Source organism: Poecilia reticulata, chromosome 18 (genome assembly GCF_904066995.2).
Source record: "Poecilia reticulata chromosome 18, P_reticulata-male-v2, whole genome shotgun sequence".
NCBI lineage: Eukaryota > Metazoa > Chordata > Actinopteri > Cyprinodontiformes > Poeciliidae > Poecilia > Poecilia reticulata.
The window spans coordinates 6,933,226-6,960,255 of record NC_088847.1 but is presented as its reverse complement, the minus strand read 5'-3'; the positions used below and the strand labels follow the sequence as shown (position 1 = coordinate 6,960,255).

At 36.2% G+C, this 27,030-nt stretch overlaps 3 protein-coding genes across 3 annotated transcripts; all 3 read right to left on the bottom strand.

Annotated features, from left to right (window-relative positions):
- Positions 1 to 350: 350 nt before the first annotated feature.
- Positions 351 to 5,337, bottom strand: LOC103461508 (low affinity immunoglobulin gamma Fc region receptor II-like). Its single transcript, XM_081599882.1, has 8 exons — positions 5,047 to 5,337; positions 3,981 to 4,250; positions 3,171 to 3,413; positions 2,950 to 3,063; positions 2,764 to 2,832; positions 2,172 to 2,222; positions 1,920 to 1,986; positions 351 to 1,610 (listed from the first exon to the last, which is right to left on the bottom strand). Exons 2-7 carry the CDS (start codon positions 4,087 to 4,089, stop codon positions 1,958 to 1,960), a joined length of 615 nt encoding a protein of 204 aa, XP_081456008.1. The 5' UTR covers positions 4,090 to 4,250; positions 5,047 to 5,337; the 3' UTR covers positions 351 to 1,610; positions 1,920 to 1,957.
- Positions 5,338 to 11,026: 5,689 nt separating this feature from the next.
- On the bottom strand, positions 11,027 to 17,195 carry LOC103461515 (low affinity immunoglobulin gamma Fc region receptor II-like). Its single transcript, XM_081599881.1, has 8 exons — positions 16,904 to 17,195; positions 14,130 to 14,414; positions 13,436 to 13,678; positions 13,215 to 13,328; positions 13,029 to 13,097; positions 12,437 to 12,487; positions 12,189 to 12,251; positions 11,027 to 11,878 (listed from the first exon to the last, which is right to left on the bottom strand). The coding sequence occupies exons 2-7, from the start codon at positions 14,236 to 14,238 to the stop codon at positions 12,223 to 12,225; spliced, it is 615 nt and encodes a 204-aa protein (XP_081456007.1). The 5' UTR covers positions 14,239 to 14,414; positions 16,904 to 17,195; the 3' UTR covers positions 11,027 to 11,878; positions 12,189 to 12,222.
- Positions 17,196 to 23,940: 6,745 nt separating this feature from the next.
- LOC103480330 (uncharacterized) lies at positions 23,941 to 26,797 on the bottom strand. The gene is made up of 6 exons (XM_008435220.2): positions 26,637 to 26,797; positions 26,399 to 26,434; positions 25,881 to 26,180; positions 24,863 to 25,138; positions 24,290 to 24,532; positions 23,941 to 24,178 (listed from the first exon to the last, which is right to left on the bottom strand). Exons 1-6 carry the CDS (start codon positions 26,683 to 26,685, stop codon positions 24,036 to 24,038), a joined length of 1,047 nt encoding a protein of 348 aa, XP_008433442.2. The 5' UTR covers positions 26,686 to 26,797; the 3' UTR covers positions 23,941 to 24,035.
- Positions 26,798 to 27,030: the final 233 nt, after the last annotated feature.

Genomic DNA, 27,030 nt, shown 5'->3' with positions numbered 1-27,030 from the left:
GATAGATAGATAGATAGATAGATAGATAGATAGATAGATAGATAGATAGATAGATAGATAGATAGATAGATAGATAGATAGATAGATAGATAGATAGATAGATAGATAGATAGATAGATAGATAGATAGATAGATAGATAGATAGATAGATAGATAGATAGATAGATAGATAGATAGATAGATGTGGATTTGATTTAATTCACATCTGTAAGCTATGAAAATAAAATGAAAGGAAATTTTAAAAAACACATTACAGTGTTTACTTCTTTGTCAGAGAGATTTTAATGTCAGGAATATTTTATAAATACTGGTATAGATTTTACTTTTCAGTAGATATATTTTACTCTTGGTACTTTTTTTTGTTGCTATAAAATCTTCATTTAATTCATTTATTTCTGCTACAGTCCTGAACAAAACCATGACAATGGATCAGCTCTTTATTTACTGAACTCACTGTTTGCTTTTAAACTGATAGATTTTATAATATTGCTGTTGGTCTATAAGACACTAAACTGTCTTGTTCCTGAGAACATCTTATACTTTCTTCCATTTGTTTTTCTCTCTGTGTTGTAATCCCAGACAAGCCCTTTTTCTTTAACTCTTTGTTGGATTTTAATATAATCCAACAACCTTCTTAATTTATCAGGCTAAATTAAACTTAATGAATTAGAGTCATAACATCTGCATTTCTGGTAACTGTGAGAAAGTTGTTAGAAACTTTCAGATTCTTTAGACATAAACAGAAATGCAACAAAATCTAATGGTTAAAAAAATGTTATTTTATTTATTTATTTCCTTTATTTATCCAGGTAAAACCCCATTGAGATCCAGATCTCATTTTCAACAGGAACCTGGGCAGAAATCTGCAACACACAACAAGCTGCTTACAGAAAAGATAAAGAAATTAAAACCTCAAATTACAAAACAGTTTAAAAGCATTGACACCTATTGACACAGTGTGTGTTTTTTAAGTATCAGAATCAGATCCAACATGTGGAGTTCAGACTGGAGCTGATTCCATTCTGGAGGAGCCGTCACACTAAATGCTTGATTCACTTTTTCTGTTCAAACATTTGGAACAAGAACAAGAAAAATGTTGTTGAGTGTAAATTATGGGCAGCAATAGATCATTGTAGGAGAGAATTTAAGTAGTAAATAATTTGAATAATAGAAGATTATATACAGAATATACATAATGTGTGTTACACTTACACCACGGTTTACAATTAACCCTTATTTCCTACACCAACATGTTTATCTATAGATATTTTACATGGACTATCGGTCATATCACTCCCTTCCTCTGGATGGCGCTATCATTCCTTTACATCCAGGCTCTAAAAGACTTCAGTAGTTCAGGCCCAGCTGTGAATGATTCCATTGATTGTATATCAGATAAAATGAAAATTACCAAACAAGTTAAAGAAAACTATAATCCACTATTATCTGGGAGGCATTTCCTATATTGACAACATGAGTAATACATAATATACATGAGACATATAAAAACAATGTGTCCTTTTTGACAGACAGATGTTACAGGTAAACATCTAATGGTGCGTAAATTGAGATTTTCCTGATATGGTTGTGTTGAACTTCTCTCCATGGACCTGAAAGACAAGAGAGACATAAAGATACTGATGGTCCGTATTAAAGGTTCATTTTACTACATTATTAGCAAGTAAGTAAAGCAATTCAATACACTGAATTGTGAAATAAATTTCACTCCATTGAATAAAGTTTATGTTTCCTTATTGTTGTTAATGGCTGCCATAGTAATAATGGAGCAAGACTTAGAAAAAAAAACTATTTACTTTGACATTGTGCTGGATTTCCTAACAAAAATGAGGAAAAGATCTGAACAGAAAGGTTTTAACGATTAGAGAATTTAATAAATCGCTACAGTTGACATTTTTTACCTACTTTGATGTTTTATTCTGAAGTTGCATCAACTTTGTCAGATCTTCTCTGAATCATCAAGTTTCCCTGTTCAATGATTAGAGGAAACACAAAGTTGTTGTTACCAGATTGTTGCTCTGAATCAGGAAACAAACAAAACAGAAACACCTTCATTGTGAACTAAAAATAATGAAACTGACTGAATTGTTGATGAGTTACAGTATAATTACAAAATCTCCAACATTATTTGAAAATCAGACTTTATACTGAACCTTTTCCAGAGTTTTCAGGGCCTCTGATTGTTTCATAGACACAAAGGTCACCTAAAGGTCGATGAAAGACCAACACAGATTAATTGGTCACTTTATGTCTGTGATTCACGTTAAAACTTTAACAAAGGAACAGAATCAAAAGTGCAGCAGAGAAAATAAGGATTCGTTGAAAGTTGGATTGGATGTATGGAAATATTTCCTGATTAAAATCTGTGTCAAAGATTAGTGGAAACATTCTGTCATGAAATGTGGTATTTGGTGGAGAGGTAAACGTGGTCAGAACCAGAATGAGGAGCAAATGATGGTATTTAATGAAGAAACAAATTCACAAAATCCAGGCAGCACAGATGAGCAGCATCAACAGCTCTGAGTCTGGTATCAACTGGTAAATCATTAGACAACTGACAGTAAATGGTAGACGAGGACCTGATAGGGAACAAGAGACACAGGTGGGTAGAAATACACAGGGAAGGGAATCAGGGGAAGCCAGGGACAGCTGGGAACAATCAAGGGGTAGACGCAACAATACAGAGACTCAAAATACAGACAAGACCCAAATCCTCACACATTCAGCACAAAGTGAAAGACTGACCATGTAGGAGAGAGGAGTAAACTTGATGCAGATCTTCATCCTGACTGACTGGCTGCTCTGAACCACAACCTTGTTCACGAAAAAAGATTTTTGGTGAAATTGTTTTGTATTTAAAAAGGCATTTGTGTTCATGACATTGATGTGCTCTGGTAGAAATATGATTGAGTCAGAAGAAGATGCCCTCACATTTTGGCTTTTGGAAATAAATCAGCAGCAGCAGGAGAATGAGAACGATGAATCCAATCACTGATCCGGTGACCAACAGAACAGGGAAAGAAGAGCTTCCAGGTCTGGATGCAGCTGTGTTTAGAGATCAATAAGGAATATTACTTATGACAATGATAGTACACAAAGAAAACAAACACAAAAACAACCATTTAATAAGATAAGTGCATTAAAGTCTCCACCTTTAACTCCCATCCAGCTCTGAGGTGAAACTTCTCCTGAATGTTCACACTTGTAGAAACCTTCATCTGACTGAGACACTGCAGAGATCTTCAGCTCTCCTCTGCTGTCATTTTGGATCAGTTTGTCATTATGATAGAAAATCACATCAGAAAGTTTGTTTTCTCCTCTCCGTCTGCAGCTCAGAGTAACAGAAGCTCCTTCAGTCACAGGATGGACGGGGCTCACCAGGAGAAGATCTTCATCTGGAAACCAGTCAGAGAAAATGAAGCTTCAGTCAGAAATCAGCTGCTGGAGACAATTAGAGAGAAAAAAACTGAAGATGTGATTCTTATCATTGGTGATTTAAAGTTTTATCTTGAGCACCTTTTATTTGAATTGTAACATTTGCTAAATAAATATTTGCATTTCACTATTATTGGTGAACAACACATTTCTAACAACAGCTGAAACAACAATGAAGACTTTATAAGTTATAAGGACAAGAATGAATGAAAACATGTCATTTTATATCAAAAACTAGTTCTTTCTGATTTTAGTGAAAGACTGACATTTTTTAAATAAAATGTAATGCAAAACAAGAGTAAAATATCGTGCTTCATAGTTACGGGTCCTGCTGCTCCAACTCACTCATTCATCAGATCCACCAATCAGAAGTGCAACAAAACACATATCATGTGAAATGTTGCCAAACTGATCAAATATGTTTTCCAACTTGTGACATTTCATTTCTACTTCATCATCAAGGATGCATTCAGTCTCTAACTTCTGTAAAATTCCTCTGGTGAATGAAATAATGTGTATTAACATACCATGTATGCTAATGTTGACTGCATTGCTGATCTCTCCTGATCCAGACTCACACCAGAACACTGATTTAAAGGACCGGTCACTGTTAATGGTACATGAAGACTCAGACATTTTCCCCCAGTTGGAACAATCTGATAACTTCTGGTTTATTTCTCTAAACTCCTTCACTCTCCACTCAGTAGAGTTTCCTCCACAGGTCAGAGTCACAGACTCAGAGGTGAAGTGTTGCTCTCTGTCAGGACTCACTGAGAGAGACGCTGCTGGATGAGGATCTGAAGGACAACATGGAGGAAATAATCAACAAGCAGATAGAAAAACACTTTCATTCAGAGAAATCCATTAGCTTACATGCTGAAGATGATTAAATCATTTCACATGGGGCAGATATTTGGCTTCAATTTTTTTACTTGTATGTTTTTTTTAAATCTTTACTGCATTCATTTATTTAAATTTTCTGTGCTGCATGTTTATTGCACTATTTTTTGTTTTGTTTATGTTGAATTTTTTGGAGTCTATATCATAACTTCACCTCAACACTGACGTCCACTCACTGATCATTCAGGTTTTTAACATCAGCTGTAATTGCATCAGAGAGGAACAGGAAATAAAAATAGATGATCGACAGAGAGAGACACCAACAGGAAGGAGAAGGGTGCAGGAAGTAAAATCAGCTGAAAAGTGCGGAGGATAGCAGACCAGTTTGGATCAGACACGTCACACATTGACCACTGATGGAGTCACTTGCTACTGGTCAGATCTGTTCATGTACAATACAGCCCAAATGTGGAAGTAGTTATCCATGTCACAGCATGATACATACAATCAATAAATCATTTACTAGTAAAGGTGTCAAGATATGGTGGAAATATTGAGAAACATGTGAATCTTTTCCAGAGAACAAGGTAATTTTAGCCAGTAGAATTATAAGGCAGATTAAGGGACAACAAAATATAAAGTTCAGCATTTGAATTTTCAGTTGGTTGGTAATTACTATTAACATTTATAGTTAAAACAAGGATGGATGAAGGTGATGATTGAACATAGGAAAAAAAACAGAATCACTCTGACCTGCAGACCAGATGAACTTTGGTTCACTGTAATCAGTGAAATATTCTGGGTTTCCTCTTCCAGCTCTACATGCAAATCCTGCTGTTTGCTTCTGTCCATGAATGATGAAGTAGTTCTCTACAGTCCCACTGATGCTACCAGGCAGTGGATCATATCTGTATTTGTTCTTTGATAAATCAGGAACAGCTTTGTACCAGTAGAACCTCCATCCTGCAGATGAAGGTTTAACCTCACAGCTCAGAGTCACTGAGGCTCCAGGACTCAGCCATGATGGAGACACAGTGAGGACTGGTTTAGGTTTATCTGTTAGACCAACAGTTTGTTAAAGTAAGTTAAATATTTTGCAGTAAGTTAATTATGAGTGAACATCACATTCCATGAGTAATTTTGGCTTCAAAATTACATCAGTAAATATTTTATTTTTTTCACCACTCAAAATAACTCACCAGCAACGTTAGTTCATAGATGGTTTATATTAACAAAGGCATATTTTAAAAATGTAATTAATTATTTTAATTTAGATTTAAAATAGCTTTGTAAAGAAACGTACCATATATGCTGATGTTCACTGCATTGCTGAACTCTCCTGATCCAGACTCACACCAGAACACTGATTTAAAGGACCGGTCACTGTTAATGGTACATGAGGACTCAGACATTTTCCCCCAGTTGGAACAATCTGATAATAATGGCTGTTTGTTTATTTCAATAAACCTCCTCACTCTCCACTCAGTAGAGTTTCCTCCACAGTTCAGAGTCACAGACTCAGAGGTGAAGTGTTGCTCTCTGTCAGGACTCACTGAGAGAGACGCTGCTGGATGAGGATCTGAAGGACAACATGGAGGAAATAATCAACACAGGCAGTAAAACATCTTCACTCTCCACTCAGCAGAGTTTCCTCCACAGTTCAGAGTCACCGACTCAGAGGTGAAGTGTTGCTCTCTGTCAGGACTCACTGAGAGAGACGCTGCTGGATGAGGATCTGAAGGACATGGAGGAAATAATCAACACAGGCAGTAAAACATCTTCATTCAGGTATCAATCAATCAATCAATCAATCAATCAATCAATCAATCAATCAATCAATCAATCAATCAATCAATCAATCAATCAATCAATCAATCAATCAATCAATCAATCAATCAATCAATCAAGTTTATTTGTATATCAGCCTTCAGCATCCAGGCAGTTCAAAGTGCTTTACATCATAAAAACAAACAAAACAGTAGAACACAGTCAACAGTTGTCAAGTCCCATCATTGTGCATCATAATGTTGATTAATGTTTAATTTATTATGGTTAAAAATCAACTCTAAACTAAAGAGTTTTTTTGTCTAGATTTAAAGGCATTCAGTGTTTTGCCTGTTTTGCAGTTTTCTGGAAGTTCTCCATGTTTGGTTCTGGTTCTTGGGATGCAAAGCAGAACCAGAACCAGAAGACCTGAGAGGAAGGTTAATACACCATACATACATACATAATAATAGATTTATAATTTCTTCTTGGTTTTTATAGTTAAAAAGTTGGAATTGAGTCATTTTTTCTGCATTTGTTATATTTGGGTCTAGCATTGGTACTGGATATAGTGTGGATGTGCAGATTAATCACCTGATTTATTTTCTCTGCATAGAAGATGTCAAACTCTTTGAAGGTGTTTTGATTGCAGGTCAGGTTGTAAAGTCACTGGAGGGTTTATCTTTAATATTTAAGACTTGTTCAAATCATTTCACATGGAGTAGTTTTTTGGGGTTTTTTGGCTTTTGTTTTGTCACTTATATGTTTCCTTTAACACTTTGCTGTGTTCATTTATTTAAGTTTATTAGAGTAAATATTGTTTTGCCAATAGAATTATATGGCAGGTTTAGAGGAATAATCCCTCACAAGATGTCAAGTTGAGTATTTGTATTTTAAAGCTGATCGGTCATTACTGTAGAAACAGATGAAATAAAGATGGATAAAGTAGATAACTGAACACAGGAGCAACGATGAGACAGAAACAGAACTGACCTGCAGACCAGACGAACTTTGGTTCACTGAAAGCAGTGAAATATTCTGGGTTTCCTCTTCCAGCTATACATACAAATCCTGCTGTTTGTTCCTGTCCATGAATGATGTAGGAGTTCTCCACAGTCCCACCCTGACTGTCAGGCAGCAACGTATAGCTGTAGTACTGTAATCGATCAGGAACAACTTTATACCAGTAGAACCTCCATCCTGTAGATGAAGGTTTAACCTCACAGCTCAGAGTCACTGAGGCTCCAGGACTCAGCCATGATGGAGACACAGTGAGGATGGACTCTGGTGATGTTGGGAAGAAATTGAAAACAATAACAAATCATGAAATATTATAGGTCAATGGGCTGATATGAGAAACACACAGATAAATATACATAAATATACAAAGTAAAGAGTTGACTGTAAAGCATTTAAATGTAAAATGGCAGAAAAAAACGAACATCAAAATCAGTGAAATACAGCTGATCAGAACTGAAATAGGAAATAAAAAAATATTAAAATTGAATTTACCTTTCCTTGCACCTTGAGTGTTTCCATAGCAGATGAGAACTAAAACACAGATTGTTGCAATATTAGAACTGTTAGAGAATAACGAAAACATTTTCTTTCCTAAATTATGTTTATAGTCCACAGTTTAAATCTTAACAACAATCAGTATATTGATTTCTGCTCAGTTCATATTTCCAGTTAAACTGTAATGACGTGCGTTGGTGGTTGATGTTGGAGCCAAATGCAGAAACGGGGATGAAAAATGGATTTGTAAATTTATTGAAAATTATTTTAAGAACAACTTACAAAAATGAATAAGAGCCAAGTCAAAAAAAACAAACCAAAACAAAACCATGACCAGGAAGTGACAGGAGTAGACGAGAGGATCCGGCAAGTAGAGACAGAGAATGAAGTGTGTTAGAACTGAGAAGGTTGAGAAGGGGAACAGGAAATGAATCTAACACTGCAGAATAACTAGACCAAAGAAACATAATTCAACTAAAGAGACAAAGGATAATAACTACAAACGAGAAATAAACAACTAGAAGCACTTAGACCAGGGGTTCCCAAACTTTTAGAGAGCAAGATCTACTTTTTCTCTCACCAGCCACCTGAGATCTACCTCATGACACAAAGACATAAAAATGACAAACTATTGACTTATTTATATTTGAGTCGCTTTTCTTTTTGGAACCGAAATGCACTGAATTGCGCAACACCTTGTTGGAACAATAATTATTGAGATTATTCACTTTAACATGTTTCTTTGATTTTATTTTTATAATTCTTCTTTTTTAATGAAGCTACAAACGTTTAGGATTTTAGTGAATATGAGGACGTGCTGCTCTCAGCGTCCTGGCGGCGTTCAGTTTGTCACCTGCCGAGATCGACTAAAAACCTTTCCGCGATCGACACATTGGGCAACCCTGACTTAGACAAACTGAGCTACAGGAAAACAGGAACTAGACAGATCTGACTAAAATAAGAGCACAATATAATGAGACTAGAATCAAATCAAACTGAAAACAACTCAACAACCCAGGATCCTGACATGAACTTAGAGAATAAACTTCTTACAATCTAGTTTTCTCATTTCAAACATTTTTCTGCAGCAGCACCATAAATAAAAACTGATGTACTCACTGAATAAATGCAGCACACAGAGCAAAGTGTCGGCCATCTTTACATCCAGTATTGCTGATGTGATGCTTTGTTTCAGAGAAACATTTCTACTTTGTAACAGTAGAAAGTTCTGTTGGGTCAGACTGAAAACGCAGCGACTGAGACACTGAGCATCAAACTGAACAAGAGGCAGTCTGATCACTATTTCAGGTTTTTCCGTTTCCTTTTCACACTGGTAGCCACTCTGACAGGTTTTCACAGGTTACTTTTACACTCAGTCTTTTAGTGTCTCATGCTCAACAGCGACAAATGAAAAGTCGGAAACGATTCGCTGAATCATTTGAAGCAATGAATCGGTAGAAATACTTTTTTATAAAGTCAGCTTTTATTTGAAACTGTTCATGTCATTAACTGTTGCTGCAATGAGGAACGTTACATGAAGAGAAGTTTCTATGTGTGTAAAGTTGTGATAAATAAGATTAAAAAATACTCCGTCATACTATTTTGTCTTCAGGACTGGTGGAAATGGACACTGTAAAGATGTCAGCACATCAGTAGTAGAGATATTCGAGGCTTCTGCAGGAACGTTCATCAACAGAACATTGACTATTAATGCTTTCACACCTCCTCCTCCAATAGCTGTTCACTAAAAAAAACATTCTTGATTCCAGGAAGTAGAAATACACAAAGCCATTGGTGTTAACATGAAGTCTCATATGATAATCTATGACACCATCTCTCACAGTGGAGACTAATGCATAGTAATGCTTGTATTAATTTGGCTAATGGTCAAAATTAATACAAACTCATTCTTGCACTTACAAAAGCAGTTGCTGTTTTATTTTATTACATTTTTTTTAAATCCTCCCCTGAAACCAGCGACACATTTTGTAGTCAAACTACAAAACAGTTTTTTTTTTATTCCTTATTCTTTATTTAGCGATTGAACTGCAGGGAATTAAATTTAAAATCACAAGTAAACCATCGTTAGAGTGTAATTATTTTAAATGTAACTACTATCTTGTGTATCTTTGACATGTGTGAGTCTGTTTGTTGCTGCAGATCTTCTCAAATCTGGGTTGTCATCATGAGAGCGCCACTCTGACTTAATGTTTAATGTTAAGCTCTAATTTCTATTGGTGCCTGTAGAAAAACCTGTATCAAGTAGGGAAGATGTGGCAAAAGGGAAGAAGTATGGCTGTAGCTTTGTTAGCTAGCAGTGGCTAATCTTTCGTCACTCCAATCCAACATTCAGCCGATATTTGACTTAAACTCCTTGTTGACTCAAAGGTGACATTAAAGAACTGTTCCTCTTCTGGTCAGCTCAAGTCAGTCGTGTCAGACGAAACATGTCACTGATCCAGTCGGATTTTTTACAATCCTGCAGCAAAATGTTTCTGAAGGGCAGAAATAAGTGATTCCATGTTTGGGATCACTGTGTGGTCTTCAATGAATGATTTCAGATTCTCCTTCATTTCAGTGAGTTTGAGTCAGAGATATGCAGGTTTCATGTTTCCATAACATGAATTCACTGTTAAAGGAACATTTGTGGGTCAGAATCACTGCTTTCATTTTTCACTAAGATTTGGATTTCATCTCACAGTTCAGAGAGCTTTTTATTTTATTTACAACATATTTTCTGTACATTTCATTCTGGTCCATCATCACAGTAAAGAGCACTGTAAAATCAAAACTGAGTGTAGTTCACCGTCTGACCACTAGATGGGAGTATATAGATAGATAGATAGATAGATAGATAGATAGATAGATAGATAGATAGATAGATAGATAGATAGATAGATAGATAGATAGATAGATAGATAGATAGATAGATAGATAGATAGATAGATAGATAGATAGATAGATAGATAGATAGATAGATAGATAGATAGATAGATAGATAGATAGATAGATAGATAGATAGATAGATAGATAGATAGATAGATAGATAGATAGATAGATGTGGATTTCTGCTACAGTCCTGAACAAAACCATGACAATGGATCAGCTCTTTATTTACTGAACTCACTGTTTGCTTTTAAACTGATAGATTTTATAATATTGCTGTTGGTCTATAAGACACTAAACTGTCTTGTTCCTGAGAACATCTTATACTTTCTTCCATTTGTTTTTCTCTCTGTGTTGTAAACCCAGTTAAACCAGCTGAATAATCCCAGACACGCCCTTTTTCTTTAACTCTTTGTTGGATTTTAATATAATCCAACAACCTTCTTAATTTATCAGGCTAAATTAAACTTAATGAATTAGAGTCATAACATCTGCATTTCTGGTAACTGTGAGAAAGTTGTTAGAAACTTTCAGATTCTTTAGACATAAACAGAAATGCAACAAAATCTAATGGTTAAAATTTTTTTTATTCTATTTATTTATTTTATTTATTTATCCAGGTAAAACCCCATTGAGATCCAGATCTCATTTTCAACAGGAACCTGGGCAGAAATCTGCAACACACAACAAGCTGCTTACAGAAAAGATAAAGAAATTAAAACCTCAAATTACAAAACAGTTTAAAAGCAATGACACCTATTGACACAGTGTGTGTTTTTTAAGAATCAGAATCAGATCAACATGTGGAGTTCAGACTGGAGCTGATTCCATTCTGGAGGAGCCGTCACACTAAATGCTTGATTCACTTTTTCTGTTCAAACATTTGGAACAAGAACAAGAAAAATGTTGTTGAGTGTAAATTATGGGCAGCAATAGATCATTGTAGGAGAGAATTTAAGTAGTAAATAATTTGAATAATAGAAGATTATATACAGAATATACATAATGTGTGTTACACTTAGACCACGGTTTACAATTAACCCCTATTTCCTACACCAACATGTTTATATATAGATATATTACATGGACCATCGGTCATATTACTCCCTTCCTCTGGATGGCGCTATCATTCCTTTACATCCAGGCTCTAAAAGACTTCGGTAGTTCAGGTCCAGCTGTGAATGATTCCATTGATTGTATATCATATAAAATGAAAAATACCAATAAAGCTACAGAAAACTATAATCCACTATTATCTGGGAGGCATTTCCTATATTGACAACATGAGTAATACACAATATACATGAGACATATAAAAACAATGTGTCCTTTTTGACAGACAGATGTTACAGGTAAACATCTAATGGTGAGTAAACTGAGATTTTCCTGATATGGTTGTGTTGAACTTCTCTCCATGGACCTGAAAGACAAGAGACATAAAGATGCTGATGGTCCGTATTAAAGGTTCATTTTACTACATTATTAGCAAGTAAAGCAATTCAATACACTGAATTGTGAAATAAATTTCACTCCATTGGATAAAGTTTATGTTTCCTTATTGTTGTTAATGGCTGCCATAGTAATAATGGAGCAAGACTTAGAAAAAAAACGATTTACTTTGACATTGTGCTGGATTTCCTAACAAAAATGAGGAAAAGATCTGAACAGAAAGGTTTTAACGATTAGAGAATTTAATAAATCGCTACAGTTGACATTTTTTACCTACCTACTTTGATGTTTTATTCTGAAGTTGCATCAACTTTGTCAGATCTTCTCTGAATCATCAAGTTTCCCTGTTCAATGATTAGAGGAAACACAAAGTTGTTGTTACCAGATTGTTGCTCTGAATCAGGAAACAAACAAAACAGAAACACTTTCATTGTGAACTAAAAATAATGAAACTGACTGAATTGTTGATGAGTTACAGTATAATTACAAAATCTCCAACATTATTTGAAAATCAGACTTTATACTGAACCTTTTCCAGAGTTTTCAGGGCCTCTGATTGTTTCATAGACACAAAGGTCACCTAAAGGTCGATGAAAGACCAACACAGATTAATTGGTCACTTTATGTCTGTGATTCACGTTAAAACTTTAACAAAGGAACAGAATCAAAAGTGCAGCAGAGAAAATAAGGATTCGTTGAAAGTTGGATTGGATGTATGGAAATATTTCCTGATTAAAATCTGTGTCAAAGATTAGTGGAAACATTCTGTCATGAAATGTGGTATTTGGCTTAGAGGTAGACGTGGTCAGAACCAGAATGAGGAGCAAATGATGGTATTTAATGAAGAAACAAATTCACAAAATCCAGGCAGCACAGATGAGCAGCATCAACAGCTCTGAGTCTGGTAGCAACTGGTAAATCATTAGACAACTGACAGTAGATGGTAGACGAGGACCTGATAGGGAACAAGAGACACAGGTGGGTAGAAATACACAGGGAAGGGAATCAGGGGAAGCCAAGGACAGCTGGGAACAATCAAGGGGTAGACGCAACAATACAGAGACTCAAAATACAGACAAGACCCAAATCCTCACACATTCAGCACAAAGTGAAAGACTGACCATGTAGGAGAGAGGAGTAAACTTGATGCAGATCTTCATCCTGACTGACTGGCTGCTCTGAACCACAACCTTGTTCACAAAAAAAGATTTTTGGTGAAATTGTTTTGTATTTAAAAAGGCATTTGTGTTCATGACATTGATGTGCTCTGGTGGAAATATGATTGAATCAGAAGAAGATGCCCTCACATTTTGGCTTTTGGAAATAAATCAGCAGCAGCAGGAGAATGAGAACGATGAATCCAATCACTGATCCGGTGACCAACAGAACAGGGAAAGAAGAGCTTCCAGGTCTGGATGCAGCTGTGTTTAGAGATCAATAAGGAATATTACTTATGACAATGATAGTACACAAAGAAAACAAACACAAAAACAACCATTTAATAAGATAAGTGCATTAAAGTCTCCACCTTTAATTCCCATCCAGCTCTGAGGTGAAACTTCTCCTGAATCTTCACACTTGTAGAAACCTTCATGTGACTGAGACACTGCAGAGATCTTCAGCTCTCCTCTGCTGTCATTTTGGGTCAGTTTGTCATTATGATAGAAAATCACATCAGAAAGTTTGTTTTCTCCTCTCCGTCTGCAGCTCAGAGTAACAGAAGCTCCTTCAGTCACAGGATGGACGGGGCTCACCAGGAGAAGATCTTCATCTGGAAACCAGTCAGAGAAAATGAAGCTTCAGTCAGAAATCAGCTGCTGGAGACAATTAGAGGAAAAAACTGAACATTGATGCTTTACATTTTATCTTGATCACAGTTTATTGAAATTGTAACATTTGCCAAAAAATGTTTTGCTTTTCACTATTAGTGAACTATGGAGCAACTATGTGCATCAACATTTCTAACAGCAGCTGAAATAACAATGAAGACTTTATATTATATGTTATAAGAACAAGATTGAATGAAAAATAATCATTTTGGATCTGAAACTAGGCCTTCCTGACATTGATGGAGGAATGATGTTTTTTTTTAAATACAAAGTAATTCACGTTAAATTTACAAAACAAGCAGAAAAAATAACCGGTCTATTGCATTCAGTTTCTAATTTCTGGTGAGCTGTAAAATTCTTCTGATGAACGAGATAACTTGTATATTAACTTACCATTTATACTGATGTTGACTGAACTGCTGAACTCTCCTGATCCAGACTCACACCAGAACACTGATTTAAAGGACCGGACACTGTTAATGGTACATGAAGACTCAGACATTTTCCCCCAGTTGGAACAATCTGATAACTTCTGTTTATTCTGTTTTCGGTTTATTTCTCTTAACTTCTTCACTCTCCACTCAGTAGAGTTTCCTCCACAGGTCAGAGTCACAGACTCAGAGGTGAAGTGTTGCTCTCTGTCAGGACTCACTGAGAGAGACGCTGCTGGATGAGGATCTGAAGGACATGGAGGAAATAATCAACAAGCAGATAGAAAAACACTTTCATTCAGAGAAATCCTTTAGCTTACATGCTGAAGATGATTAAATCATTTCACATGGGGCAGATATTATTTGGATTTATGTTTTTTTACTTCTATGTTTTCTTTAAATACTTTACTGCATTCATTTATTTAAGTTTGCTGTGCTGCATGTTTATTGCACTATTTTTTGTTTTGTTTATGTTGAATTTTTTGGAGTCAACACTGACGTGCACTCACTGATCATTCAGGTTTTTAACATCAGCTGTAATTGCATCAGAGAGGAACAGGAAATAAAAAGAGATGATCGACAGAGAGAGACACCAACAGGAAGGAGAAGGGTGCAGAAAGTAAAATCAGCTGAAAAGTGCGGAGGATAGCAGACCAGTTTGGATCAGACACGTCACACATTGACCACTGATGGAGTCACTTGCTACTGGTCAGATCTGTTCATGTACAATACAGCCCAAATGTGGAAGTAGTTATCCATGTCACAGCATGATGCATACAATCAATAAATCATTTATTAGTAAAGGTGTCAAGATATGGTGGAAATATTGAGAAAAATGTGTATCTTTTCCAGAGAACAAGGTATTTTTAGCCAGTAGAATTATAAGGCAGATTAAGGGACAACGGCCCTGCGACAGACTGGCGACCTGTCCAGGGTGACCCCGCCTCTCGCCCGAAACGTTAGCTGGAGATGGGCACCAGCAACCCTCCCGACCCCACTAAGGGACAAGGGTGCAAGAAAATGGATGGATGGATGGATTAACCTCTCCGACTCCAGGCCTCCTTTTGAGCAATATGGCTGAAAATAACATGCCCAAAATGAATTGAATGTATCTCAAGAACTACAGAGTTTATTTTAATTGTTTTGGTATCAAAACAAAGGCAAGACCCTAGAGAACATGTTACAGCTCTAAAAACCACCCTGCCTGTTACTGAGGAAAGTGTATTAATATGATAAACAGCAGAAATTAAGAAAAAAATCAATTTCCGCCTAAAAAAAACCACTTCAATCTATGAATGCTCCTTTCAAAACATGCAGTGAAAGCCAAAAAAAAAGTAGCAACAACAGTACACAATCTGACCTTTTACTGTGCCAAGTTTCATGAAAAAAAAGTCAATCATATGAGTTTTAGAGAGGTGCTACTAGATAAAAATCTAGGCGGATCTTCCAAATGAGCCATTTTGGCACAATTTGTGCCATTTGAACTTTCTTAGTTTTTATTTCTGTAGTGTCTGTTTTAATCATTTATTCTTTTCATATAATAAATTATTATTTATAATAAATAAGTAATTACATCTAATAATTGTTTTTGGGGGTTCTTTTGAAAAATCCACATTGCATTCATTCATAAAAAGAGAAAAAAAATAGACAATTTGTAATAGACTGAAAATGGAACAGATTAACTCACAATAACACTTCAAATAGAATTATACAACAATGAAAATGCAAATAGCAATGAAAACTAAGTTGTCAAAATGATATGATCAAAGAAAAAACTAATATATCTCATAATTACATTACAATAACTGCTCTCTCTGCGTAAAACCTCCCAATTCCCCATTCATTTTTTCAAAACTACGCGGGGCAGTTTCTCGGGAACCCATTGGTCAATTTTGACGATTGACATGTCGTTCGAACTGTCAGAGCCAATAGAATCTGAGGGCGTTGACATTAATACGGAAACTAAAGTCATTCACCAATTACAGCGAAAAAAAGGCATGTGACGTAAATTGACCAATTTTGACCCGGCATAATGTGAATCCACATAAAACACGGAAATGCCTCTGTGCCGAACCAAAAACCATGTGAGATGTACTCAGGGAAAAGGGATTATCGGACCAGGTGGAAATATTTACTCTAATATGGATTATGACCACGAAACGGCAAAGGTAGGACTGGATTTTTGATTTTAGCTTCGTGAAATGAGCTATTTCTGTTTTTCTTCTTTAGCTGCTGGTTCATTGAGTTTTGCACGTACCGTGGTGACTCTAGTATTGTTAAAAACCGCAGAGCTTCGGCTTTACTCTGATTAATAGTTTTTGTACATCGGGCCTCCTTGCTCTTTTACTATTGCGTTTTTTACCGGGTGTGCCTCGTTAGCCTCGTTAGCGTCTAATTGCGTTTCTTTTTATCAATCTGCTTAGTGTTCATTCTGGGTGTTGTTGAGGAAGAAAATATCGATCCTATCATTTAGAAGAGCTTTTTCCCTTTACGTGGATATGCAATATGCCTATATTGATAAATGTATAGCATGTGTTTTTAATTGATCTTGTTGCGGCAAGCGCCGAGGACCCTAATGTGGGTCCTCTAGCGACGGAGAGGTTTTAAGGGACAACGAAATATAAAGTTCATCTGAATTTTCAGATTGGTTGGTAATTAATATTAACATTTCTAGTTAAAACAAGGATGGATGAAGGTGATGATTGAACATAGGAAAAAATACAGAAACATTCTGACCTGCAGACCAGATGAACTTTGGTTCACTGTAATCAGTGAAATATTCTGGGTTTCCTCTTCCAGCTCTACATGAAAATCCTGCTGTTTGTTTCTGTCCATGAATGATGTAGTAGTTCTCTACAGTCCCATTGATGCTACCAGGCAGTAAATCATATCTGTATTTGTTCTTTGATGGATCAGGAACAGCTTTGTACCAGTAGAACCTCCATCCTGCAGATGAAGGTTTAACCTCACAGCTCAGAGTCACTGAGGCTCCAGGACTCAGCCATGATGGAGACACAGTGAGGACTGGTTTAGGTTTATCTGTTAGACCAACAGTTTGTTAAAGTAAGTGAAATATTTTTGCAGTAAGTTTATTATGAGTGAACATCACATTCCATGAGTAATTTTGGCTTCAAAATTACATCAGTAAATATTTTAGTTTTTCACCACTCAAAATAAATCACCAGCAACGTTAGTTCATAGATGGTTTAAATTAATAAAGGCATATTTAAAAATTGTTATTAATTATTTTAATTTAGATTTAAAATAGCTTTGTAAAGAAACGTACCATATATGCTGATGTTCACTGCATTGCTGAACTCTCCTGATCCAGACTGACACCAGTACACTGCTTTAAAGGACCATGGACTGTTAATGGTACATGAGGATCCATTTATTTTCCACCAGTTGGAACAATCTGATAATAATGGCTGTTTGTTTATTTCAATAAACCTCCTCACTCTCCACTCAGTAGAGTTTCCTCCACAGTTCAGAGTCACAGACTCAGAGGTGAAGTGTTGCTCTCTGTCAGGACTCACTGAGAGAGACGCTGCTGGATGAGGATCTGAAGAACATGGAGGAAATAATCAACACAGGCAGTAAAACATCTTCATTCAGATATCAATCAATCAATCAATCAATCAATCAATCAATCAATCAATCAATCAAGTCTATTTGTATATCACCCTTCAGCATCCAGGCAGTTCAAAGAGCTTTACATCATAAAAACAAACAAAATAGTAGACAGAACGATGAGACAGAAACAGAACTGACCTGCAGACCAGACGAACTTTGGTTCTCTGAAAGCAGTGAAATCCACTGGGTTTCCTCTTCCAGCTATACATACAAATTCTGCTGTTTGTTCCTGTCCATGAATGATGTAGGAGTTCTCCACAGTCCCACCCTGACTGTCAGGCAGCAACTTATATCTGTAGTACTGTAATCGATCAGGAACAACTTTATACCAGTAGAACCTCCATCCTGTAGATGAAGGTTCAACCTCACAGCTCAGAGTCACTGAGGCTCCAGGACTCAGCCATGATGGAGACACAGTGAGGATGGACTCTGGTGATGTTGGGAAGAAATTGAAAACAATAACAAATCATGAAATATTATGGGTCAATGGGCTGATATGAGAAACACACAGATAAATATACATAAATATACAAAGGAAAGAATTGACTGTAAAGCATTTAAATGTAAAATGGCAGAAAGAAAACGAACATCAAAATCAGTGAAATACAGCTGATCAGAACTGAAATAGGAAATAAAAAAATATTAAAATTGAATTTACCTTTCCTTGCACCTTGAGTGTTTCCATAGCAGATGAGAACTAAAACACAGATTGTTGCAATATTAGAACTGTTAGAGAATAACAAAAACATGTTCTTTCCTAAATTATGTTTATAGTCCACAGTTTAAATCTTAACAACAATCAGTGTATTGATTTCTGCTCAGTTCATATTTCCAGTTAAACTGTAATGACGTGCGTTGGTGGTTGATGTTGGAGCCAAATGCAGAAACGGGAATGAAAAATGGATTTGGAAATTTATTGAAAATTATTTTAAGAACAACTTACAAAAATTAATGAGAGCCAAGTAAAAAAAAACAAACCAAAACAAAACCATGACCAGGAAGTGACAGGAGTAGACGAGAGGATCCGGCAAGTAGAGACAGAGAATGAAGTGTGTTAGAACTGAGAAGGTTGAGAAGGGGAACAGGAAATGAATCTAACACTGCAGAATAACTAGACCAAAGAAACATAATTCAACTAAAGAGACAAAGGATAATAACTACAAACGAGAAATAAACAACTAGAAGCACTTAGACCAGGGGTTCCCAAACTTTTAAAGAGCAAGATCTACTTTTTCTCTCACCAGCCACCTGAGATCTACTTCATGACACAAAGACATAAAAATGACAAACTATTGACTTATTTATATTTGAGTCGCTTTTCTTTTTGGAACCGAAATGCACTGAATTGCGCAACACCTTGTTGAAACAATAATTACTGAGATTATTCACTTTATTTTTATAATTCTTCTTTTTTAATGAAGCTGCAAACGTTTAGGATTTTAGTGAATATGAGGACGTGCTGCTCTCAGCGTCCTGGCGGCGTTCAGTTTGTCACCTGCCGAGATCGACTAAATACCTTTCCGCGATCGACACATTGGGCAACCCTGACTTAGACAAACTGAGCTACAGAAAAACAGGAACTAGACAGATCTGACCAAAATAAGAGCACAATATAATGAGACTAGAATCAAATCAAACTGAAAACAACTCAACAACCCAGGATCCTGACATGAACTCAAAGAATAAACTTCTTACAATCTAGTTTTCTCATTTCAAACATTTTTCTGCAGCAGCACCATAAATAGAAACTGATGTACTCACTGAATAAATGCAGCACACAGAGCAAAGTGTCGGCCATCTTTACATCCAGTATTGCTGATGTGTTGCTTTGTTTCAGAGAAACATTTCTACTTTGTAACAGTAGAAAGTTCTGTTGGGTCAGACTGAAAACGCAGCGACTGAGACACTGAGCATCAAACTGAACAAGAGGCAGTCTGATCACTATTTCAAGATTTTCCGTTTCCTTTTCACACTGGTAGCCACTCTGACAGGTTTTCACAGGTTACTTTTACACTCAGTCTTTTAGTGTCTCATGCTCAACAGCAACAAATGAAAAGTCGGAAACGATTCGCTGAATCATTTGAAGCAATGAATCGGTGGAAATACTTTTTTATGAAATCAGCTTTTATTTGAAACTGTTCATGTCATTAACTGTTGCTGCAATGAGGAACGTTACATGAAGAGAAGTTTCTATGTGTGTAAAGTTGTGATAGAGAGGAGACAAAACTCACTCATACTATTTTGTCTTCAGGACTGGTGGAAATGGACACTGTAAAGATGTCAGCACATCAGTAGTAGAGAAATTCTAGGCTTCTGCAGGAATGTCCATCAACAGAACATTGACTATTAATGCTTTCACACCTCCTCCTCCAATAGCTGTTCACTAAAATACATTCTTGATTCCAGGAAGTAGAAATACACAAAGCCATTGGTGTTAACATGAATTCTCATATGATAATCTATGACACCATCTCTCACAGTGGAGAGAAATGCAGCAACAGCAACAAATGAAAAGTCGGAAACGATTCGCTGAATCATTTGAAGCAATGAATCTATAGACACACTTTTTGTTTTAAGATGAGGAAGTTTGATCTTTTTTATGAAATGAGTTTTTATTTGAAACTGTGTTCATGTCAGTAACAGTTGCTGCCATTAGGAACGTAACATGAAGAGAAGTTTATATTATTATAAAGTTTATTTGTTAGGGACAGACACATATCAGCATAGACAAACTGAATAAAACAGCCAGTCCCCTGTTTGCATCATGGTGCAATAGCAACAACTAATTCGCAGCATTTGTCCTTAGTTGGGCTTTTTAAAAAATAACTCTAAAAATTGAAGTGATGATCATTTAAAGTAGCACAACATAATGTATACAAACAGAAAAATGTTTTTGACATAACCAAAGTTTTGTTTAATTTTTGAAAGTACTAAAACTGGTTACAGACTTTAAATGAACAGGAATTGAATTCCAAACTGCAGATCCTCTCACACTTTGAGCAAAAGTGGTAAAGTTGTGATAAATAAGAGGAAAAAAAATCTTGTATACTATTTTGTCTTCAGGACTGGTGGAAATGGACACTGTAAAGAGGTCAGCAAACCAGTAGTAGAGATATTCTGTGGTTCATCAACAGACTATTCATGTTTTCACACCTCCTCCTCCAATAGCTGCTCACTAAAATGCATTCTTGTTTCCAGGAAGTAGAAATACACCAAGCCATCGGTGTTAACATGAAAACAGTTGCAGGGTTTTTTATTTGAGAAATACGCCCCTCAAACTACAGACACATTTTGTATTCAAGCTACATCACAGTTTTTTTCATTGCTTATTCTTTTTTTTTATCAATTTAACAAATAAAAGAAAACTGCAGTGGTAAGTAGGACGTGGCAAAAGGGAAGAAGTATGGCTGTAGCTTTGTTAGCTAGCAGTGGCTAATCTTTCGTCACTCCAATCCAACATTCAGCCGATATTTGACTTAAACTCCTTGTTGACTCAAAGGTGACATTAAAGAACTGTTCCTCTTCTGGTCAGCTCAAGTCAGTCGTGTCAGACGAAACATGTCACTGATCCAGTCGGATTTTTTACAATCCTGCAGCAAAATGTTTCTGAAGGGCAGAAATAAGTGATTCCATGTTTGGGATCACTGTGTGGTCTTCAATGAATGATTTCAGATTCTCCTTTAGGTTCCAGGTTTCCATCTTTCTCTCACTGCTGCAACATGTCAGGTTTTCTGATGGATGATGTCATCTGACATGTCAGAGCTGTGGGTCCTGAATCTACTAATTCATGTCAGTGAGTTTGAGTCAGAGATATGCAGGTTTCATGTTTCCATGACATGAATTCACTGTTAAAGGAACATTTGTGGGTCAGAATCACTGCTTTCATTTTTCACTAAGATTTGGATTTCATCTCACAGTTCAGAGAGCTTTTTATTTTATTTACAACATATTTTCTGTACATTTCATTCTGGTCCATCATCACAGTAAATAACGTCTGAGCCACAACTGAGTGTAGTTCACCGTCTGACCACTAGATGGGAGTATATAGATAGATAGATAGATAGATAGATAGATAGATAGATAGATAGATAGATAGATAGATGTCTTTGTTAGAAGATTTTAATGTCAAAAATTATTTAGAAGTACTAGTAGAGAACATCTTATACTTTCTTCCATTTGTTTTTCTCTCTGTGTTTTAAATCCAATTATAAACCAGCCTAATAATCCCAGACATGCCCCTTTTCTTTAACTCTTTGTTGGATTTTAATGTAATCCAACAACCTTCTAGATTTATCACCTGAGCAGACATCTACAACACACAACAAGCTGCTTACAGAAAAGTTAAAGAAATTAAATCATTGGCACAAGTTTAAAACAAAATAGTTTAAAAGCAATGACACTGATTGATAAGATTACAGTGTGTTTTTTTAAGAACTGCTTGGCAAAAATCGATTCCCATTTTCTGTTCGAACACGTGAAAAAACACAAGAGAAAAATGTTGGAGTGTAAATTATGGGCAGCAATAGATTATTGTAAGAGAGAATTTAAGTACTAAATAGTTTGACTAAAAGAAGCTTAGGACAATGCTCTGTCAAATATACATAATGTGTGTTACCTTATATAGATATTTTACATGGACTATCGGTCATATTACTCCCTTCCTCTGGATGGCGCTATCATTCCTTTACATCCAGGCTCTAAAAGACTTCAGTAGTTCAGGTCCAGCTGTGAATGATTCCTTTGATTGTATATCAGATAAAATGAAAAATACCAATCAAGTTAAAGAAAACTATAATCCACTATTATCTGGGGGGCATTTTCTATATTGACAACATGAGTAATACATAATATACATGATATAAAAAAAAATCAATGTGTCCTTTTTGACAGACAGATGTTACAGGTAAACATCTAATGGTTGTGTTGAACTTCTCTCCATGGACCTGAAAGACAAGAGAGACATAAAGATACTGATGGTCCATATTACTACATTATTAGCAAGAAAGTAAAGCAATTCAATGCACTGATAAAAATAATAAAACTATTTAAAAAATGTTAGTTCAGAACCTGTTATAAACTGATTTAACTCTGAATAAATTTCACTCCATTGGATAAAAGCTGCACAGTGGCGCAGTTGGTAGAGCTGTTGCCTTTCAGCAAGAAGGTTCTGGGTTCGATTCCCAGCCCCGGTCTTTCTACATGGAGTTTGGCAGGGGGTGAGAAAGAGTACACAGAGGACTAGGAAATGAATCTAACACAGCAAAATAACACATTTCTACACTGCATAAAAAAATTTTAGAAATCAGAAGCAATTTCTTTTTTTTTAATTTACAAACATAAAATTGACGTCTAACTGGATCACAATTCAGATTCTCTTTAGACTAGGTTTGGATCACTGCACTCATTGCAATCTTTGCTTGTTTGCATGTGACCAGTTTTACAGTTGCAGAAGTTTTAGTCAGCATAAACATGTTTATAAATGAAAATAAAAAGAAAATTTTGATGATCAATAATAATAATAATCTAATTAGCTGCTGCTTCTGAATGTGATGTTACTATTACCAGATCAAGATGGCATTAACACAGTCCTTGTGGTCTTGGTATCCATGTTGCTTTCTGAAGCCACATCATCATATTCGGGAATCTCGTCCAGATCTTCATGTTGTTCTTTTTACATGATCATAGGAAAAATATGTTATTAAATATTAATACCTGAGATAGATACATAGCTATACTTGATCGTATGAAGGTCATACTTTACCATTTCCAGATGTTTGAGGTCCACTTTTTGTTTTGTAAACTCCTACAGTTTGGTAAAAATCATAGTTATTAATTTTTTTTTCCATCCATCCATCCATCCATTTTCTGCCACTTATCCGGGGTTGGATTTTTTTTATTAAATTTTTTTTACCAGATGTCAGACACTGATGTTCTGAGTTCATTCAGTAACACATTTTTATCCGATCTCTGACGACTGAAAGTGAAGAATGTACATTTGTCCTGATAACACGACCAAAAATGTGAAAAGGATTGATGGCGAATGGGCAGAACAAACCATGAAGAAGAGAGGAGTACACTGGCTGCTGATCCCTTTCTGGCTTTCTGGCTGCTCTGTCCTACAATCTTGTTTTTTTATTATTACAAAAATAAATGAAGAGATGCACATGGTTTTCGCACTGTTTTGAATTCAGCCATGCTGTACCACTGTACAACAGCAAGCTGGTATAAGACATGTCTAAAACATTGTCAAACCTGAGAAGGAGGTCTCACCTTCTGACTTTCTGAAGCGCCACAACAGAAACAAAAGAATAATAAATCCGACTCCAACAAAGATCGACCGCACAGGAAAGGCAGAGGTTTCAGGTCGAGGCGTAGCAACTGTAACAGGTCAGGAAAATTCTCATCAGCTACAAATGTCAAGGTTTTATTCAGCTTTCAAATGATATTTTACTGTTATTCAAATCAATCGAAAACTTTTACTAATCTCACCTTTAACTCCCATCCAGCTCTGAGGTGAAACTTCTCCTGAATGTTCACACTTGTAGAAACCTTCATCTGACTGAGACACTGCAGAGATCTTCAGCTCTCCTCTGCTGTCATTTTGGATCAGTTTGTCATTATGATAGAAAATCACATCAGAAAGTTTGTTTTCTCCTCTCCGTCTGCAGCTCAGAGTAACAGAAGCTCCTTCAGTCACAGGATGGACGGGGCTCACCAGGAGAAGATCTTCATCTGGAAACCAGTCAGAGAAAATGAAGCTTCAGTCAGAAATCATCACTAATGACAAGGTCAGAGTCATCATCATCATTGTCAGTCATTCTAAATCTGCACCTTGTTCTGCAAAAGAAACATTTGGCAAATAAATTTCACAAAAGTGACACAAATTGCGCTGTGAAAGCAAAATGTCGTTTAAAATGAAATTCTTTGGGTAACATTAGACATAATGGAAACCACCGACGAGTTAGTTTATGCTAAGTTAGATATTTCATCGCCAACAAACCACTCTACAAAACTTAAAAAGGAAAAAAAAAAGAAAATACATTATAAATTGTTGTAACATACTTTTCCCAGTGATGTTGACTGCGTTGCTGAACTCGCCTGACCCAGACTCACACCAGCACACTGCTTTATAGGAAGAGTAGACAGTAAAGGTACACGATGACCCAGTCATTGTCCGCCAAGTGGAGCAGTCTGATAATTTGGACTTGTCGTTCAGTTGCACAAACTCCTTCACTATCCATTGAGGAGAGTCTCCTTTACAGTGTATTGAGACAGACTCGGAGGTGAAGTGTTGCTCTCTGTCAGGACTCACTGAGAGAGACGCTGCTGGATGAGGATCTGAAGGACAACATGGAGGAAATAATCAACACAAGCAGAATGAAAAAAGCCGCACACTCTTTCCTACCAAACACTGTTAAAAAAACTGCTTTACACATTAAAAACAAAGCAACTCACACCCAAACAAACCTCTAAAATACATCCACTACAATATTATGGATATGGCAACAGACGTGTGTCAAAACCATCATACTAGAAGATAAGCCGAAAAGACATGATCAATATCTTTATTGTTTGAGACAAAACACTGAAAAATGTAATTAAAATACTAAAAAAAAACAAAAAAAAACTATAGGTTAATGAACAAAAACAAAGCTAAGAAAGAAAATAAAAAGTGAAAATAAAAAAAAACACTAACAGGAAACAGTTTCCCCTCAACTAAAACAAAAACTAAAAGTAATCATAGATATTAAGCAATTTGTTTGTGTTCAACAAGCTGCACCTGAATGCACCATCCTCTGCAGCCCTTGAATGTGTGACCACTTCCTTCCCTTAAACAACCTGCCACTTGTCATATTGTCTTAAGCCGTTTTCTGTCTCGGTGCTCCATTTGGTAACGTGTATTACTGCTTTAAATTATCTGTAGGCAACATACTCCTGTAGCCCAATAAACAAGTTAGTTACAAACACATCCATACTTAAAGGGTGCACAATGGGTGAGAAGGCAGAACAACTAGTCCCTGATTTTTGGAATCTTCTCAACCCAGGTTTGAATAGAATAGAAAAAGAAAACAAAACTTACCAATAGACCAGGCAAACTTTGGTTCACTGTAACCAGTGGAAAAATGTGGGTTTATTCTATCAGCTCTACAGGCATATCCCGATGTATGACTCTGGCTGTGAATGACGTAGGAGTTCTCTGCAGTCCCGCTGATGCTGTCGGGCAGCAGCAGGTAGCTGTAGTTGTTATGCGACAGATCAGGAACAGCTTTATACCAGTAGAACCTCCATCCTGCAGATGAAGGTTTAACCTCACAGCTCAGAGTCACTGAGGCTCCAGGACTCAGCCATGATGGAGACACAGTGAGGACTGACTTTAGTTCTGTTTTTAAAAAAAACAGTTGAAACTTAGTTTTAAAAAGCTCTTTACAAATAAGACTTGAATAACACTTGAAATGATGAAGACAATTTTTCAGTGCTGTAATGTCCTATTCACATCTTCACTTTGTATAGAAACTATGGAAAGCAGAAGAAATCTTAAGATATAAGTGATAGTAATCTCATGAGTCAATAATTGAAGAGAAATGACTGTCCAGTTACCTTGAGTGATTCCACAGCAGATGAAGCAACTGATAACTAAAAAAAATAAGGTGATAGACATACCAAAAAGTATGAATGTTAACCAAACTCTCATTTAAAAGAAAAAAAGGAAAAAGAAAATTCTAAAAATTGCACATCAGTTCAACTTATGTACTTTGTGAGACTTGTAGACTTTCTCTTCAATTTTAAACATTTTCCTTCCTCCACTGCATTCAAACAGAGAAAGGGATATATTTACCCAGTAAAAACAGCAAATAGGGCAAAGTGTGGCCCATCTTCACATCCATTAGTCACGAGTTGCTCTGCTTTAGAGAAATATTTCTGCCTTCTAACACAAGACAGGCTGAATCTACAGCAACCAAAGAGGCAGAATGATTATGGTGAGATCAAAAGTTGCAATGCTCACAGCCAACACCTCTGCTGGATGATTTTTTTCTTTTCTGCAGACCACTCATTTCCTGTTTCAGAACATCCTGTCCAACAACCACATTGTCACTTGACACACATATTGTTTTCAGCCATGCGTAGCAACAACTATGTTCAGGTAGTAGGGGACGTTTAAGCTTCGGGTTGCATATATTTGCAGTTTATTTTGTTTTGCGCTTTATGATGAGCCTGTCTCACAGCCTCAT